At 44.6% G+C, this 19,231-nt stretch overlaps 1 protein-coding gene across 1 annotated transcript in view; it reads left to right on the top strand.

Moving 5' to 3' along the window:
• C2H10orf67 (chromosome 2 C10orf67 homolog) overlaps positions 1 to 19,231 on the top strand; it is a 167,127-nt gene that overhangs the window by 4,458 nt on the left and 143,438 nt on the right. Inside the window, 2 exon segments of the mRNA XM_075587570.1 lie at positions 11,346 to 11,466; positions 12,828 to 12,971. Coding sequence (XP_075443685.1) covers positions 11,346 to 11,466; positions 12,828 to 12,971 — 265 coding nt within the window.

Genomic DNA, 19,231 nt, shown 5'->3' with positions numbered 1-19,231 from the left:
TATGGTTAGTGCGTCTGCAAGGGGTAAAGGTTCAGTGCATGAGAGATGTATATTATCAGCCAATGGAGCTACCCATAGGCTTCTTTTAAAGGGTTGTGTGTTAAGATGGGTCTTAAAGGTGGAGAGAGAGAGGGTGCTAGTCGGATATGAAGGGGAAGGGCATTCCAGAGGCGTGGGACAGTGAGTGAGAGGTTTCAGGAGGGAAAAGGCTTTAGATACAAAAGAGTTAGACCGAAAACATCCTTGAGCAGAATGCAAGAGTCGGAAATGTGTATAGCGAGAAATCGGGGCTGAGATGTAAGGAGGAGCAGTAGAGTTTATAGCCTTAAAAGAGAGGAGGAGGATTTTGTAAGTATACAGGATTTAATAGGAAGCCAGGAGAGGCACTGAGACAGATTTAGGAGAGAGTAAAGTTACATAGTTACATAGTGGATTGAAAATAGGTTGAAAAAAGACAAAAGTCCTTCATGTTCAACCAATGCTAAATTTAGACGACACATACTTTATCCTATATTTGTACTTACAGTATATTGATCCAGAGGAAGGCAAAAAAAAACCCATTGAAATATCATCTAATGATATCTCATGAGGAGAAAATAAATTCATTCCTGACTCCAAATATTGGCAATCAGATTACTCCGTGGATCAAAATCCTTCCCATGTTTACTTATGTGGTATATCCCTGTATACCTTTCCTTTCTAAAAAGATTCTTGCAGCAGCATTTAGGATAGATGGTAGGGGAGACAGGAAGGCCGGACATTACAAGGTTACAGAAGTCGAGATGGGAGAAAATGAGGGCTTGTGTTAGAGGTTTATTAGTAGAGGGACAGAGAATAGGGCGTATCTTTGTAATGTTACGGGGGTAAAAATGACATTGTGAAAGTCAGGGCAGAGTCAAATGTGACACCTAGGCAGTATGCTTGTGATATGGGGTGTATGATAGGGCTGCCAACAATAATGTAGAAGGGGGCAGTAGGGCCAGGCTTGGGAGAAAGTGTGAGGAGCTCTGTCTTTGACATGATAAGTTTGAGTCGGCGGAGGGCCATCCAGGATGATATAGCGGAGAGACATTCAGAGACTCTAGTCTGTACAGCAGATATAAGGTTAGCGGTTGAAAAGTAGTGGTGTCCGTGCGCCAGAGTCCAGGGGTATAGAGATCAGAATCGTAATGTTCGTAAACCAAAGTCCAGGGATCACAGAAGTCAGCAAGGTAGTGTTCGTAAGCAGGATTCAAGGGCAATAGCGAGCAAGGTAGTCCACCCCCCCCCCCCCTGCTAGCTGGCACATCTCCCCCTCACATCTCACATCACACACACACACAGAGACACAGAGACACACACACAGCCCCGATCCAGGCAAGGACACGCCCCCACTGTACATGCACCACACTGTGATGTCCCCCCCTGTACCTGCACCACACTGTGATGTCCCCCCTGTACCTGCACCACACTGTGATGTGTCCCCCCTGTACCTGCACCACACTGTGATGTCCCCCCCTGTACATGCACCACACTGTGATGTCCCTCCCCCTGTACCTGCACCACACTGTGATGTCCATCCCTGTACCTGCACCGCACTGTGATGTCCCCCCCTGTACCTGCAGCACACGGATGTCCCCCCCTGTACATGCACCACACTGTGATGTCCCCCCCCTGTACCTGCAGCACACGGATGTCCCCCCCTGTACATGCACCACACTGTGATGTCCCTCCCCCTGTACCTGCACCACACTGTGATGTCCCTCCCCCTGTACCTGCACCACACTGTGATGTCCCTCCCTGTACCTGTCTCATACGTAAATATATATATATATATATATATATATTCACATCTAGTCACATGTCTAGGGTGTCACAAATATTATTTATATATTGCATTCATAGCCAGCACATTATGGTTTTGCCCTTGTTGTTTATATAATTATTTTACCTCTATAATTAGACACAATTGCATATATTTACACACCCATTTTGTTTTGTTTGAAGTCCCTACTGAATTTCTGATAAACGATTTATATCTGTTAGCAATTTTTTTTTTTTTTTTTTTTTTTTTTTTTTACAATTAACTATATCGCACATTGTGGAAACATTTGCACTTTTTATTTGAATTTGTAATATCACCATCATTTTTGGTATATGGTACACCATTGGTAGCGCTGGTTCTTTCTCCAAGTGATATCTTTAATTATATGGCACCGATAGTGTACTCTGCACTTTGCAAAGACAATACAGTACAGGGAATTATAATAGTACAATAAGCGCAGCAAAGTCAGACAATAGGAAAGGAAATCCCTGCCCCGGAGAGCTTACAATCTAAATGCTATGGTGGGAGAGTTACAGAGACTGGAAATGAGGGAATAAGTACAGTATGTGGCAGTGCTTGGCCGCAATGGTTGGTAGGAGCGACTGTGGGCGTGGGACAGTAGCCATGAGTCCAGGCTATTGGAATGCTTCATTTAAGAGGTGAGTTTTAAGGTCGGTCGGTATTAGATGGGTTAACACCATTTGCAGGGAGGGAGGCGTGGGCGAGAGCAGGTGTGTATATGGCTGCTTCCAAAATTAGGAGAGACGGAGAGAGAGAAGATGCTATTCAAACTACATACTAAATTGTTAACAATCAACCAGTAGTCATGCATGCAGTAGGGGCCTTACACACCTTTTCATGGTTTGCATTTTTGTTTGCATTATTCCCCTCAGTGCACCCACTAGGCCCTACTCTGCAGACATACAGTATTTTACCTTGCATCCTTTATTTCCACAGGCTGCACGAGGGACACTTGTCTGTTCCTTACTATGACAAGTAACCGGTAACGGGTGCTCACCACAAACAGAACGGGACCGCGAGGCTGAGGTGGGGATGTTAGTGACCACCAACCTACAACCGTGTAACCGCGTCCGGAGTGCATGGTATGGGTCATGTAGCCGGGTCTGGATAGGAGAGGTCAGGTTGGTTGTGATACTCGCCGTGGTCTGGGATTAGAGAAGGTAGAATCGTCGTTATCCGTAGCCATGGTCAAGGAGGAGAGATGGTGGGAGTCCGGAAGCAGGCCGAGGTCTAGGGGTCCAAGTGAAAGCTGGGGTCAAAGCACAAAGGAGCAAGACAAGAATACAGCAGGGCAGCAGGATGCTTGAGGCGAGCACACGATACACAAGCAAATGTTTGTGCTCAGCCAATTTGCTTGAGGCAAAGCTGAGCATATAAGGATCAGATAGCCAATGAGAGAGCAGCACACGGATGTGAGCAATGAGTTATTAAACATAGGCGGTCCACTGATAGGCAGGGTGTATCGCAGGTGTGGAGTAGCTGATAGTATTAACCCCTTGCGTTCCCGTGTTAGTGCGGTGCCAGTGTGTAGTCCTATCAGTGCTAGGAACGTCTACCGTGATGTCACGGACCGTGTCGCAGGGGCGGGGCCGAAGCCCGATCCTGGTAGGTGCGGCGCTTGCGCATGATCTTCGTGTGGGGCACGTCACGGGACGTGTCACGAGGGCGGGGCCAAAGCCCGATCCATGCGGTGTCCCCCAGCCTGGGAGCACGACTCCTGTGCGCAGCCTCAGTGCGAGGTGCGTCACCTGACTTGTCATGGGGGCGGGACCGAAGTCCAATCCTCACATAACCTGACAAGTTAGCCTGACACAACTATTATAATAGAAAGTGCAAAGACCTAAAGAATATATTGGGATACCACTAATTACTTAAACTTTAACATCTATTTGTCTTTATAGGGGACTCCATGAAATAACATTAGATTAATCATGGTGTGGCTGGGAATAGCGGCAGGTTTCGGTGTGGCCTATTTCTCATATCTTTATTTCCCTGCACTAACATTAACGGGGTTTCGTGCATCTGCAATGTTAGGGTAACGTTTCATTAGCATGTGGCTTGCATGTGAGTAAGTTTAATGCCCGTAGAAATGAATCAATACATTAGTTCAGTGACTAACTCTAGGTTATCCTAACGTTTTTCTCTTTAGTGAATAGGCGTTCGGATTAACGTAACATTAATATTACGTTAAATAGGCTAACAGAACTTTGTGCATCTGTTCCTAAGGTGGTTGAATGAATAAGGCATTGGTTGAAGGATATGTGACAGAGTTGTAGCAAAGGGATTTTCAAGAGGCAATCAAAGCAGCACTTAAAGCAAACAATTTAAAAAAAAAATATATGCAGCCTTTAATTATCTTTATTGAAAACGAATTACCTACGCTGCCGATCGATTCTTTCTCCTGTGCTCGATTAGCAAAGATCTTGCTTCCCAGTTCCCACGGTTCACTAAATGGCTGCCTTTCAGTTTCAATCAATCCTTCATTCAGTGTAACTCAGCAGCTACAATGTATTTGTATATTACTATGGTAACATTATCTATTGTTACAGTTTGCAGCTGAAACTGCTAGGCATATTGGCAAAAAAATGATCACAAACAGGAAAGTGTTACAAAGATATTGCACTGCTGGGGATGTGTGCTAAAACCTGCTATAGATATCACGGGATGCTCAGTATATTAACACTCAGTAAAATGGCATTAAGAGTTGAATAATAATAAAAAATCGAGTAAGTATTACCTAATACTACAGAACTGATATATATTAAGAAAAACACACGTAGGCTATTGCTTGGATTGCCTCTTTCGGAGGAGGGGAAGGTGACCAGTGGACCTGTACTGGGACTGGTGCTCTTGAATATCTTTATTAGTGACATGGTCTGGAAGGGAGAGTATGTATTTTTGCAGATGACACAAAGATCTGCAGCAGAAATGACACTCCAGGGTGATAAACAAAATGACGAATGATTTAGGTACATAGTGGCATCTACAGTTTTATTGCCAAAAAGTGCAGTTTAATGCACTTGGGTCACAAAAAATCCAAAGGTTGAATACAGGATTAATGACACTATAAAGTCAACCACAATAGAGGAAAGGGTGAGTCATTATTTCAACTGAATTAAATTTAGCAAGCTTTGTAACAAAGCAATGGGAACAGCTAGCAGATGCCAGGTCGTGTAGGAAAAGGTATTAGCAGCAGAAAGAGAGAGGTGGTAGTGCCGCTTAAAGCTTATTGGTAATACCTCATCTCTTTTGGAGTATGCTGTAGAAACCATTGTCCAAAAAATGCTCCTGTCTTTAAGCTTCTGAGCCAACATTGCAGAACGGCCCCGGTGTTTCTAATGATCTTTCACGAGGTCTCCCTGCATGCAGTGGACACCTTAAAATACCTCTCTTTGCCCTCCTGTAGTTCTTCCAAGTATATACACCTGACAATGCTCGTAATCTGTTGTATCTCAACACAACTCTTTAGATTTATTTTGCAAGATTTTGTCCTTTAATTTAGTTAAAGTAACTTTAAGGGTAAAATTCAACTTCGCCAAATCCTCCACCGGAGCTTTGCGTTTGACTTTTGTCGTTGCCCAATGGATCGCTCTTTTCTTACAATGACTCCATTGTTAATATCAGATTGACGCGCCGTTGATTTAGGATCTTCTGCCACCTATCCAAATAATCATTATTCCATTTACACAAGATTTGGCTGTAAATATATTCTTATACCTCTAGGTATATGTTGTGCTATTGCATATTCAGTGAGGGTATAAAAATGTACATTAAGACTAATCTCTTTTTTTAGATTGACTTTCCAAATGTCTAAATTGATGTTTAAGCTGGAGGATGACAGGCTGAGGGGCGATGTTAGGAAGTACTTCTTCACCGAATGGGTGGTGGATTCAGGGAATTGCCACCCGGCAGAGGTGGTTGATAAGAAAATGGCAGACAAGGTGGACCAAGGGGTTCTTTTCTGCTGCCAAAGTTTGTGTTTCAATGCATTATTCTTCTCTCAAACAGTTTTCAGTTACAGCAGGTATTCTGCATGACAGGGGGTGTGGCGGGGGCGGGGGGAGGGGGAGGCGTAGTGCTGAGCTCACCCTCAACTGGTTGCAATGTTTACAAACCATGTCAGTTAATAACTAGACACTAAATACGTTATGGTGGCTAAAAAAAGGGACACAAACCATCCACTGTAGAGTTCAAAATATATAATGAGTCCCAGGACTGAAAAAAAAATCAAAGAATGCAAGTATTTAAATTCATCATATTGGGTACTGGTGAGTAAAGCATAATTCAAAAGGGACACAAACCATCCACTGTAGAGTTCAAAATATATAATGAGTCCCAGGACTGAAAAAAAAATCAAAGAATGCAAGTATTTAAATTCATCATATTGGGTACTGGTGAGTAAAGCATAATTCAAAAGAACATCTCTTTACAAACAATAGAAACAACATGAGACAATTGTGACTAAGAGTTTAAAGTATGTAGAATTTCCACAATACGAATGACTCTCTAAGAAAGCCTTATTAAACAATGCACATGTAGCAAAGGCACAGAACAAGAGAAATGGAGTATAATACTACACATGAGGTGGTAGAAATTACCTCGGAGCAGTAGACGGCCTGCACTAATAGAATAAAAGCTGGTAGAGCAAAAAGCCCCAAATGTCCATAAATCAAAAAGGGGCAGGGGGGCAAAGTCCACAAACCAACATGGTGCAGGGAGGCAAGCGTTTTCAGGCTTCCTCACCCTTTCTTCTGACCAATTCCCACATAACCTGTGGTACTTGACTGAACGTCGGTAATAGAATCAGAACCATAGCTCCTTGAGTATTTGCTGCATCTGTGCAGCGTTTCACTCATCCCAGTATGCCTCATCCTCATGTACTTCCTGCATCGAGTCCGATGTTGAGGCATTGGTCTTTTAATTTCCTTTGGAATCCAGTTGAGTAACATCTTTGTCCAACAATGGTAATTTCTCCTTGCAATATGTCTAGCCTACTGGCATTTTAATTTCTTCACCCTTGTGGTAATGTCACAGATGGTTGATAGGTTTCAAACCCATTCATTTATATTCCTGTCTCTTCGAATAATATCCAGCATACATGTCTCCATACTTCTTTGAGTTGTCTAAAGCTTCTGAATTATCTTTGCATTTAGGGTCCAAGTTTGCCATCCATACGTGAGCACAGGTAGAATACACTGGTCGAAAACTTTCCTCTTGAGGCACAGTGAAAGTTTCCCTTGAAATATTGTCTTGTTTCTTCCAAGTTGCACTCCATCCCATCTTCATTCTCCTGTTGATTTCATTTACAGTAGAAGGTTCCTATCCATTGTTACTTGCCGCCCAAGGTAGACATAATAATGTTCAACTTCTTCTACGTCTATTCCATTTAGTTCGATCTTTGCAGATTTGACACATTTGTTGAATAAATAAATTATATATATATATATATATATATATATACAATGTTCGACAAATGACCCAAAAATCTACTCGCCCAACCAAAAAATCTACTCGCCACCTAGTCCCGCCCCCAATTCCGCCCCTAGTCCCGCCCCCAACTCCGCCCCTAGTCCCGCCCCCAACCCCGCTTTAAAATAAAATATATAAATAAAATACATTTAATAAATTCCTAGTCAGAACATTCGTTTTTGACAAATTTATTTATTGTATTACATTATACTACAATTAGTCCTTGTTACGTGTGTGTGTGTGTGTATGTGTGTGTAAATGTCGGATATAGAAATAAAAGCCACAGGTGAATGACTAGTTTCCTGAACCCCTTAACCAGTGTCTGGATGCCCCCGCTTCACAATATCTAAAGCAGCAATCCCACCTGGGATCTTACCTAATCCGCAGTACCTCAATGTCCAGGTACCCTCATTCCCGCAATGTTATACATTGGAGGGGATGTGTTCTCTACCTGTCTTCTGGGTTAGGGGGGTTCCGATGTCTTCTGTGTGAAGCTTGAGTTAGATCTGGAAGAAAGCAGTATAGGTTATTTCTGTGTAGTATAGGGCAGTTAAGATATATAGGGTAAATAAGAGATACAGATCCAGAGTGTGAGAGAGTGTGGGGGGAGAGAGAGAGTGTGGGGGGAGAGAGAGAGTGTGGGGGGAGAGAGAGAGTGTGGGGGGAGAGAGAGAGTATGGGTGGAGAGAGAGAGTGTGGGGGAGAGAGAGAGAGAGTGTGGGGGAGAGAGAGAGTGTGGGGGAGAGAGAGAGAGAGTGTGTGGGAGAGAGAGAGAGAGTGTGGGGGAGAGAGAGAGTGTGGGGGAGAGAGAGTGTGGGGGGGGGGAGAGAGTGTGTGGGGAGGGGAGAGAGAGTGTGTTGGGGAGAGAGAGTGGGGGAGAGAGAGAGAGTGTGGGGGAGAGAAAGTGTGTGGGGGGGGAGAGAGAGAGTGTGGGGGGGAGAGAGAGTGTGGGGGGGAGAGAGAGTGTGGGGGGGAGAGAGAGTGTGGGGGGGAAAGAGAGAGAGAGTGTGGGGGAGAGGGAGGGAGAGAGTGGGGGGGAGAGGGAGGGAGAGAGTGGGGGGGAGAGGGAGAGAGTGGGGGGGAGAGGGAGAGTGGGGGAGAGAGAGTGGGGGAGAGGGAGAGAGCGGGGGAGAGAGAGGGAGACTGACTGACTGGGTAGGTGACTGACTGACTGACTTAGGTGACTGACTGGGTGGGTGGGAAGGTGACTGACTGACTGGGTAGGTGACTGACTGACTGGGTAGGTGACTGACTGACTGGGTAGGTGACTGACTGACTGGGTGGGTAGGTGACTGACTGGGTGGGTGGGAAGGTGACTGACTGACTGGGTGGGTAGGTGACTGACTGGGTGGGTGGGAAGGTGACTGACTGGGTGGGTGGGAAGGTGACTGACTGACTGACTGGGTGGGTAGGTGACTGACTGGGTGGGTGGGAAGGTGACTGACTGACTGGTTGGGTAGGTGACTGACTGGGTGGGTAGGTGACTGACTGACTGACTTGGTAGGTGACTGACTGGGTGGGAAGGTGACTGACTGGGTGGGTAGGTGACTGACTGGGTGGGTAGGTGACTGACTGGGTGGGTAGGTGAATGACTGGGTGGGTAGGTGACTGACTGGGTGGGTAGGTGACTGACTGGGTGGGTAGGTGACTGACTGGGTGGGTAGACACACACACACACACACACACACACACACACACACACACACACACACGTTAGCAGCACCCAGACTAATAACACATACACCAGATAACCACTAAGACCACTACATGCACCCCTCAGGGGTAAGAGCAACACCTTTAGGACCACTTGCATGCAATGAGTGACCCGACTCACCTCCTTGATCTTGTCCCTCTGCTCCCTCACTGCTGGGTCCTCCGGCTCCTTCCCCACCGCCCCCACCGGCGGCCTGAACACCATGCATGGCAGCTGCTTCCCTGCCCCCGCTGCCCTCACCTTGCTGTCCTGCGCCAGCCTCTCCTTGTCCCTACGGATGTCCCCGGGCTGCCGGTGGGGGGTGCCCTTGGCCTCCCTGAGCGCCCTCTCGTGCTCGTCCCGGATGCGGGCCAGGCTGCCTCAGAGCTGCTGCTCCTCCCCGGCGGGCTGCGCTGAAGCGGGGGCTGCTGGAAGAACACGACGCTCAGCAGCTTGGGCAAGTCTGGCAGGAAGAAGATGGCCCGAAGCCTCTGAACACCAGCAGCAGCTTCTCCCCATAGAACCTGCGGCGGCGGCGAACCGCTAAGATTCGGGAGGGGGGACACGTGTGCAGCTGCCGGACTCCGGTCCAAGCCACTAGAGATTTGTAGGAGGAGGGAGGGCGCGCGGGTGTATCGCTGCTCGGCGGCGCACCGCTATGACCGGCACATGTGTGCTCTTCTGGGGAGTAGCGAGACCTGTGTAATTACATGGGAGAGCGACACCTTCCGGCAGATATGTGTAATAACATCAGGAACAGAAATGCTTCAGATAATGGCTGCTACTCTAAAATTCAGCGCGAGCAGGGAAAATTAAAAAAAAACACAAGCGCTGCTTGGGTGGCCATAAGGAGCTGCATGGGCCAATATTTACTCGCCCGGGGGTTAAATCCACCCGCCCCGGGCGTGTAAATGAATAGGATTGTCGAACACTGTGTATATATATATATATATATATATATACATATATATATACATATATATATACACAGATATACATATACATGGCTCAACAAATTATGAAAAACGCTACTCGCCCCCAAAAAATTATCTCGCCCCCCTCGTTCTTCTCTTCCTCTCTCACCCCCTCCTCTTTTTCTCACCCCCCCTCCTTCTCCAATCACCCCCTCCTTTTCTTCCTCTTATTTACCTGGATTCAGCAGAGGAGGTAGATGGCGGCGGCGGAAGAAGAGGAGGATTGAGGACCACGGGAGCGGAGCAGCACAGAAGTAACACAGCTGGCGGCGGGAGAAGTGAACCCAGGACCATGTCAGCGGAGCAGAGCAGCAGAGGCATTGGACAGCGGCGGCCATGGCAGGAGAAGAGCATTGAGACCATGTGAGTGGCAAAGGAGAACGGCCAGGTCAGAGCGCGCCCCAGCGGTCAGAGACGGAAGTCTTTTCTGACTTCCGGTGTCTGCCGCTGCTACAGCAAGCTCCTACCTGGCAGTTCTCCTGCTCTGCTCACATGGTCCCAATGCTCTTCTCCAGCCTCCGCTCCCTACTAACGCCTCTACTGCCCTGCTCCACTTACACAGTCCTGGGTCCAATTCTCCCGCCGCCAGCTGTGTTCGTCCTGTGCTGCTCCGCTCCCGTGGTCTTCAGTCCTCCTCTTCTGCCGCGGCCGGCCTACTCACCAGCTACCAAGATCAACTCGCCATGGACGAGTGTATTTGTCAAGCCCTGTACATATATACATATACAGATTATTTCATGTTTAAGTCTGTAAATGTATCCAAAATGTAATTATAATACTTTTGTGGCCCGTATAATCCTAGTTTATTTTCCGATCGGCCACCACAACTAGATGTCTATTATACGTTTATATAATAAATACATGCATGAATAAGAGATACCTGTATGTTCGTGGACCTCCAATTACTTATTACAATTGAAGTAGTCTGTGATGTGTAGACGTTTGGGAACCCTTGGTTTACTATAAGCACAGGCACCATCTGCTGGTCACCTTTTAGTTCTTGCTGTTATCACCGTTAGAAAATGCATTCTCTTTCCTTACATTGTACTACTTTAATTTGGTTTAATTATATGACATACAGATATATTATTATAATAATCATTATCTTTTGTATTGCGTTTTTTTTATGTGCCATAGATGGTATTTATTGTGTTTTAGAAACAATGCAGTACTATTATTTTTACAGGTGTTTATTTTAAAGTGCACGCATGGTTAATTTTATAATTTGTATTAGTTGTTTCTATAATAAAACAGACACGTCATGTAATATATAGTTGTACAGTTAGAAATACAACTGTTGGTTACATTTAATTAAATACTTGCTACAGTATTTGTAAACCTATCAACTTACAAGATGCTATAACTAGCCCATGATTTGTTACAGGGCTTCCATTTCAGATCAACTCAGAGTGAGCTTTTATGAAGCAGACCATGCTACTCAAACTGATCTCAGTGAAATATTGGACCTAAAGGATACAACAAGTGTGATACAAAGTGTGGTAAAGGTAAAGTTGTCACTTTCTATTAATACGTTTTAAAGGTCCAGTCCAAGCTATGCGTTTTAATAAAAAATAGGTTTGAAGCAGGGGGTCCACCTGCTTCCCAAGATACTTACCTCCATAGGGTGTGCTGGTATCAGCTCCGGATGGGCTAGCTGGGGTTCTCGTAATGGTGGCATAAATGTCCTGCGTCATGTGGGCCAATAGGAAGCTGTAATGTCATCCCTCGCGGCTTCCTATTGTCCCGCATCACAGAGAGATTTAAAGACCAGAAAGATACCGGCACCCCCTACGGAATTAAGGCCGCGCCCCCAGTGTCGAGACGTGCGCTGTGCGTACAAACATTGCCCCTCAATGGGGCAGGGCCCAGTAAGAACCTTTGCGCGGAAGGTGCAGCCGCGCTGTACTACAATTTTGCCCAAAGACAATGACATTGAATTTAGAAGTTGCGCCGGAGGGGTGGCCATGCCCCCGCTGGCGGTTCAGCCAATGAGGGCGAACCAGCCGTGTGAAGTCATGGCCACGCCCCTGGAAAACCCCAGCCACGCCCCCCCCCCCCCCAAACTCTGCAGTCTTATCCCAGACCGCGGTGAAATGCTGTGCATGCGCCGCCCTCCCACCCCCGCCGGGTGCGCATGCTACAGTGCACAGTGGGACCGCGGCCTTAGTATCTCCCTGAAGCTGAAACTAATTGGCTTCAGCTCGAGACACCTCCTGCTTCAATCCTATTAAAAAAAAAGAAAAAATAGCCTGGACTGAACCTTTAACATTAAGTCGTATGAAATGTGTACTCCTGCCTCCCATACATACTTTTCAATGAACGGTAGCCCCTGAAGGTTTGTCCCTCCAAATATGTATTTGAAAATGTATTTGATAGAAAAGATGAAATCAGAGTATTCTTAAAAATATTCAGCACTCATCATACACACTTGAAAACGAGAGGTAACTCTCAATGTATTACTTCCTGGTAAAACATTTTATAAATAAATAACATAAATATTCATACATTTGATAGCAAAACACATAAATGGAAATTGCCACTATATGACACACTATTAATGCACAAAGATGTGTATTCTATACAAGTGTTTTCATTCTTCACATACTGTAACTCTGTTACTTTTGCTATCTTCATTTTTAACCTTTGTATTCTCCTTTAATTTTTGGGTATTTCTTTTTTTTGCCAGGGAGATGTGCTCCATATGCTTCCTTTTGCAAGCATGTCCCTATTGTTTTCATTTTCCATTTTAAATTAGACGCTGTGCTTTTGCAACTTCCTCGAAAATGCAGCATTCCATTTCTGAAGAACTGCTGCTCTGAATCGTGTACAGAATTCTCAGTATAACATTCTTCTTTTTATTCAACAGTCAGTTGATATTCTGAAGAAAGATGTTGCTCTCCAGAAAACTATTCTCCAAGCTGACTACGAGCAGAAGATCCAAGAGCAAGCCCTGAGACTTTACGATAGAATAAATGATGCAGTACGAGACCTTGAAGCTGTTCACAAGAAGGTACTGATTTTTCTTCACTTCCTCTTGTAATGGTATTTTTAGTATTGTTTTTTTTTTTAACTTTTCAAATTGTATTTGTATACTCCCAGTTTATCCGTTCTGTATTTTTTTTTAATTGTTTCATTGCACTTTTTTGAGGCTTTGGTTCAGTACAGTATTCTGAGCAATCTTTAAATCCTGCTCCTATTGTGCTACCAATGCCGGATCCTTAAAAACTTCTGGTGGTACAAGGGCAGACATAGCTTCAAACTCAAGATTGGGATGACGTATTAGTTCTCTGGAAAGCCAAAGGAAAGACTTCTCGAAGTTGAAGATACTCTTTGCTGAAATGTCACAGTATTGAAGATTCTTTTTTCCAGGAGAAGACCATCATTTTGGCCTTAACTTTTTCTATCCTCAATGTTCACTTTTAAGTCTTTAAATGTATCCAAAATTAAATTATAATACTCTTGTATTATTGTACTTGTACTCTTGTATTGTGCACTTAAGGCTGAGTCCCCGGTGGTCAATGACAACTAGCCTTGGGATGACAAAGGCTACCGCTACCGCTATATACAGAAAGCCGAGCGAATCAGAGAAAACAAGTACTGACTGGAAACTGTACTATGAGATGTCCCAGAAAGACATTCAAAACTTCATCACAAAGTTAGAAGTTTCTCAGCAAGAGGCTCGCACGTTCAAAGCAGAGCTTGGTAAGGTAACACACGAACAAACCTGAAATCGCACAACCATTCCTTGCTTGACTGGATTCTCTCCTCAAATCCCAGCAGAATCCAATCCTCTGGCATCCTTCCTGACATTTTCAGTGACCATGCAATAGTGTACTGTGTAAGGAAAATTAAACCACCCCAATCAAGCCCTAAAGTTCTCCTCACTAGAACATTTAGAAACTTTAACCCACAACAGTTTCTGGCTGACCTTACCAACTGCCCTTGGCACAGAATCGATTTAATTCCTGACCCTGATTCTGCGCTCGACTATTTCCAATCCGAGTTCTTAAAACTCTGTGATACCCATGCTCCACTACGTAGAATAAGGGTACGGGGTGCCCACCTTTCATGGGTTACACCTGACCTTATAGCACTCTACCAGTTCAGGGATACCTTGTGGAAAAGCCACAAAATAACTGGCACTACCAAGGATCTCAATCACTACAGATGCCTGCGGAACATGTGCACAAGGCAAGCAAGGCTTGCAAAAGCACAATATTACTCTGACAATCTCCTCCAGAACACATCAAACCCAGCTAACTTCTGGAAGGTTATCAACAACATATTCCAGCCTTCTAACCATCAACACCCAAGTAATATCACTAAGTGCGATATTACTCTGACAAACCCCACCGACATTGCAAATGCATTCAATGATTACTTTGTGGTGTGTGCTACTAACTTATTAGCAAAACGCAACCCAAATTACAAACCTGAATCTCATCCTGGGAGTACCCCTATAGCCCCACCCCCTCCCAACATTGCCCACAATTTTCAATTTGGCCCAGTATCCGAAGAGGAGATTACACTAGCGCTTCTCAAATTAAAACTAAGCAGCCAATGTGGACCTGACTTACTACAATCTAGATTCCTAAGACTTGGTGCCCCAGCAATTGCCAAACCAATTGCTTCCATAGTCAACTCTATCCTGTCTGCTGGCCATATCCCTAAGACCTGGAAAGCTGCCAGAGTTGTCCCAATCTTCAAAAGTGGGGACAAAAACACTGTCTCAAACTACAGGCCAATCTCCCTTCTCCCAATCCTATCAAAAGTCATGGAAAAATGTGTCCACTCCCAATTAAGCGATTACTATAACAAGACAAATTTCCCTAGCCAATTCCAATCTGGCTTTCGCCCCAAACACTCTACCGTATCTACCCTGCTAAAAGTTTGCAATGAAATCCAGTGTGGAATGGAACGGGGTCAACTCACTGGTGCAGTATTCCTAGATTTTGCAAAAGCTTTTGATACTGTTGATCATGCTATCCTGCTCAACAAACTCCAGAGCTCTGGAATCGGGAAGCATGCTTTAAACTGGTTTCAGTCCTACCTATCAGGTAGATTCCAACATGTGTCCATCTCTGGCTCTAACTCTAGCCCCCTGGATATCACCTGTGGTGTCCCGCAAGGCTCTGTTCTGGGGCCACTACTCTTCTCAGTGTTCATCAATGATCTTCCCACAGCTTGTCAAGAAGCCTCAATACACATGTATGCAGATGACACAATCCTATATGCACACAGCCATAGCCTCTCTGACCTTCAACACATATTTCAGTCTGACTTTTTCAGACTCGAAAACTGGATTTCCCAAAACAAACTGTTTTTAAACACTGACAAGACTGTAACAATGGTGTTTGGGACCAAGACTAAATTTTTAAAGCTTCCAGCGACTGAGCTCCAGATTAGAACCAACACTAACACCACCCTAACTCCTGTTACTAGTTTTAAATACCTGGGCATATGGTTTGACTCCCACTTAACATTCGGGATGCACATTGATACCCTGTCAACCAAGACCTATGCCAAACTAGGGGTACTTTACAGGAACAAATCCTCTCTAAGTCTCCTGGTCAGAAAACGTATCGCACAGCAGATGCTAATGCAAATTATTGACTATGGAGACATAGTATATGTCTCGGCACCTCAAACCCACCTTAGCAAACTTAACACCCTCTACAACTCAATTTGTCGTTTTGTTCTCCAATGCAACTATAACACACATCACTGCGAAATGCTCAAAGAACTAGATTGGGTATGTATCACTCGAGTCTAGGCGCAAAGTTCACCTTTCCTGTCTTGCCTTCAAATTCTTTATGGGCAAGCTACCTAGCTACCTGAACAAGCTCCTCACCCCTACCACATGCAGCACCTATCTCCTGAGATCAGACTCCAAAAGACTGTTCATGGTCCCAAGGCTCAACAAAGTATCCGGCCGCTCCTCCTTCTCTTACCGTGCACCCCAAAACTGGAACAACCTACCAGAGACTCTTACATCCACCACCAGTCTAAGTTCTTTTAAATCTAAGGCTGTCACACATTTTAATCTGGTCTGTAACTGTTTCATACGCCCATAATACAAATTATCTTTAACTGTGCATGCAATGTCTTGTATATAATGTATACCCTGCTCATTATGTAACTGTATTTGTAAACATGTATTATTTGTCTTAACTCTGTGCCCTGGACATATTTGAAAACGAGAGGTAGCTCTCAATGTATTACTTCCTGGTAAAATATTTTATAAATAAAATACATAAATAGTAAAGAAAGAGATACATACCCTCAGCACAGAGGTCTGTGAATTGAAGGATGCTGAGGAAGAGATCCTGATTCGTTTAGAGATGGTAAAAAGAGAAAATACATGTCTGAGAAAATTGAGACTTGACTGACCAGGTCAGTGAAGGAAATTAGCTTCACCAAGCAGGAAAAGTGAAGAAGCAATTGATCCAGGAAAAGTTAGAAGTGCGTGAAGAATTGCAGAATGCAAAGAGGGTTCTGCAAGAAGAACGTGTCTTCCTGGAGTAGCGCACACGAGTAGCACATCTACTGCAGAGCCAGGTGAAAGGTCTGCGCACGAGTCTGCAGGAGGCCAAGGAGAAACAGGCAGATGCTGAGTAGATGCGACGAGTGCTACAGAAAGAAAGAGTCCAGGTTGCTAACCAAGTACAAGTGCTACAGGAACGGCTGTGTACCCAGTGTGTCCCCCCAGAGCAGCATGAGGAGCTGAAGGCCACACTGAGTGTCACCAGAACATCTCTGGAGGCAGAGCTTAGATGCCAGTTGACACTGCATGAGAGGGAGCAGGAGAAGGTCCAGAAACTGGAGCAAGAGATGGAGAAGCAGAGAGGCTGCTCCATCCCCACGAGTCAGTCGCAAGGGGAAAGAGAAAAGGGAGGGGGCAGGATAAATTAAATTATTTTTAATGCACAATACACAACGCTTTAGGTAATATATGTTTTATGTTAATATATTAAAAGTTAAATTTTAAACTAAGTAGGAGTGCATTATAGTGGATTCTTTTGGGAGACACATCCATTTTGTGTTCTCCTGCCCCCTCCCTTTTCTGATTCACTTTACAGTTCACAGTTTGCACCCACTTTTTTGGATTACCATTTATTTACTCATTATTTGCCTCAATTAGTGTGGTTTTGTGATCACTCCCTAACCCTAGTGTTTTTCTGCAAGGGGAAAGAGGCCTGGAAAAACGATCCTTTCGACAAGAACGGCAGAGCTCCATAATATGAAGGAGGCACTGATGCAAACCCAGATCAAGCACCGGAATGAGGTGAAGGCCCTGAGAGGAGACTTGCAGGATCAAACTGAAAAACTGCAGATTGCTGAGCACACGATACAGCTGGCCGAGAGGGAGGAGGTGTCCATCCGTCAGTTGGCCTGCATGACATTGCGCTATGAAACTGAGATGGCTGAAACCTGCAAGCTGCTGGACCACACGGCCAATGAGAGGGCCCGGCTGCAGCTGGAGCTGGACAAGGTCCGGGAGGAGCACTGGCAGCTGCAGGCCAGAAATAAAGAAAAGGAAACAGTTACGCCATGCGCTGAATCAGCTGACAGATGTGGAATCGTGACTCAACTCCAAAGAAGCTGCACTAGCAGCTGCACTGAGTGGAAAAAGAAATGCAGAAGGACAGATTCAAGACCTGAAGAAGGACCTGGAGTCTGAGTGTGCAGGCCACAAGATGGCAGAGAAACAAAAGCGCGACCTGGGCAAGGAGCTCGTGGCTCTGAAGACTGAGCGGGATGCTATATTGGACTCTACTGCTGTCCAGCAGGAGGTTTCTCAGATGAAGTTGGAGAAAAAGGTTACAAACCTAAGACAGACACTTGGGTCACAGAAGCAGTCCATGGAAAAGATGGCGGTAGTTTAAAAGGAATGAGGCTCCACGGAACAGTAATGCACAGGTGTCTCCACTGCAGGAAAAGGTTTTGGCCTAATGAAACTAATGCCTGTGAAGATAAGATAATATTCAGGAATACCTAATGGAAAACAAAATTATTGTAATAGTCAGCATGGATTTATGAAGGATAGATCTTGCCAAACTAACCTTATTTGTTTCTTTGAGGAGGTAAGTAGGAATTTAGACCAGGGTAATGTAGTTGATGTGGTCTACTTAGATTTTGCAAAGGCTTTTGATACGGTTTCACACAAGAGGTTGGTGTACAAAATAAAGAAAATTGGACTCAGTAATAATATATGCACCTGGATTGAAAACTGGTTAAAGGACAGACAACAGAGGGTTGTCATAAATGGAACTTTTTCAGGTTGGGCAAAAGTCGTGAGTGGAGTACCTCAGGGATCAGTACTGGGACCCTGGCTTTTTAACTTTTTTATTAATGACCTTGATGTTGGCATCGAGAGTAAAGTCTCCATCTTTGCTGATGATACTAAATTGTGTAAGGTAATAGAATCAGAGCCGGATGTAATTTCTCTTCAGATGGACTTGGAGAGACTGGAATCGTGGGCAGGTAAATGGCAGATGAGGTTTAATACAGATAAATGTAAGGTTATGCATTTGGGATGCAAGAATAACAAGGCGAATTACAAATTAAATGGGGATAAGTTGGGGGAATCCTTGATGGAGAAGGATTTAGGAGTGCCCAAAGTCATGCAGTAGCTGCAAAGGCAAACAAGATCTTATCTTGCATCAAACAGGCAATGGATGGAAGGGAAGTAAACATAATTATGCCCCTTTACAAAGCATTAGTAAGACCACACCTTGAATATGGAGTACAATTTTGGGCACCACTCCTTAGAAAAGTCATTATGGAACTAGAGAGAGTGCAGAGAAGAGCCACCATTTTAATAAAGGGGATGATAAATCTAACTTATGAGGAGAGGCTAGCTAAATTAGATATATTTACATTAGGAAAGAGGCGTCTAAGAGGGGATATAATAGCTATATACAAATATATTCGGGGACAATACAAGGAGCTTTCAAAATAACTATTCATCCCAAGGGCAGTACAAAGGACTCAGGGGCATCCCTTAAGGTTGGAGGAAAGGAGATTTCACCAGCAACAAAGGAAAGGGTTCTTTACAGCAAGGGCAGTTAAAATGTGGAATTCATTACCAATGGAGACTGTGATGGCAGATAAATAGATTTGTTCAAAAAAAGGTTGGACATCTTTTTAGATGGGAAAGGTATACAGGGATATACCAAATAAGTATACATGGGAAGGATGTTGATCCAGGGATTAATCCGATTGGCAATTCTTGGAGTCAGGAAGGAATTTATTTTTCCCCTTATAAGA

This window comes from Ascaphus truei, chromosome 2 (genome assembly GCF_040206685.1).
Source record: "Ascaphus truei isolate aAscTru1 chromosome 2, aAscTru1.hap1, whole genome shotgun sequence".
Lineage (NCBI taxonomy): Eukaryota > Metazoa > Chordata > Amphibia > Anura > Ascaphidae > Ascaphus > Ascaphus truei.
The sequence above is the reverse complement of the archived record's forward strand: the minus strand, read 5'-3'. Positions and strand labels throughout refer to the sequence as shown.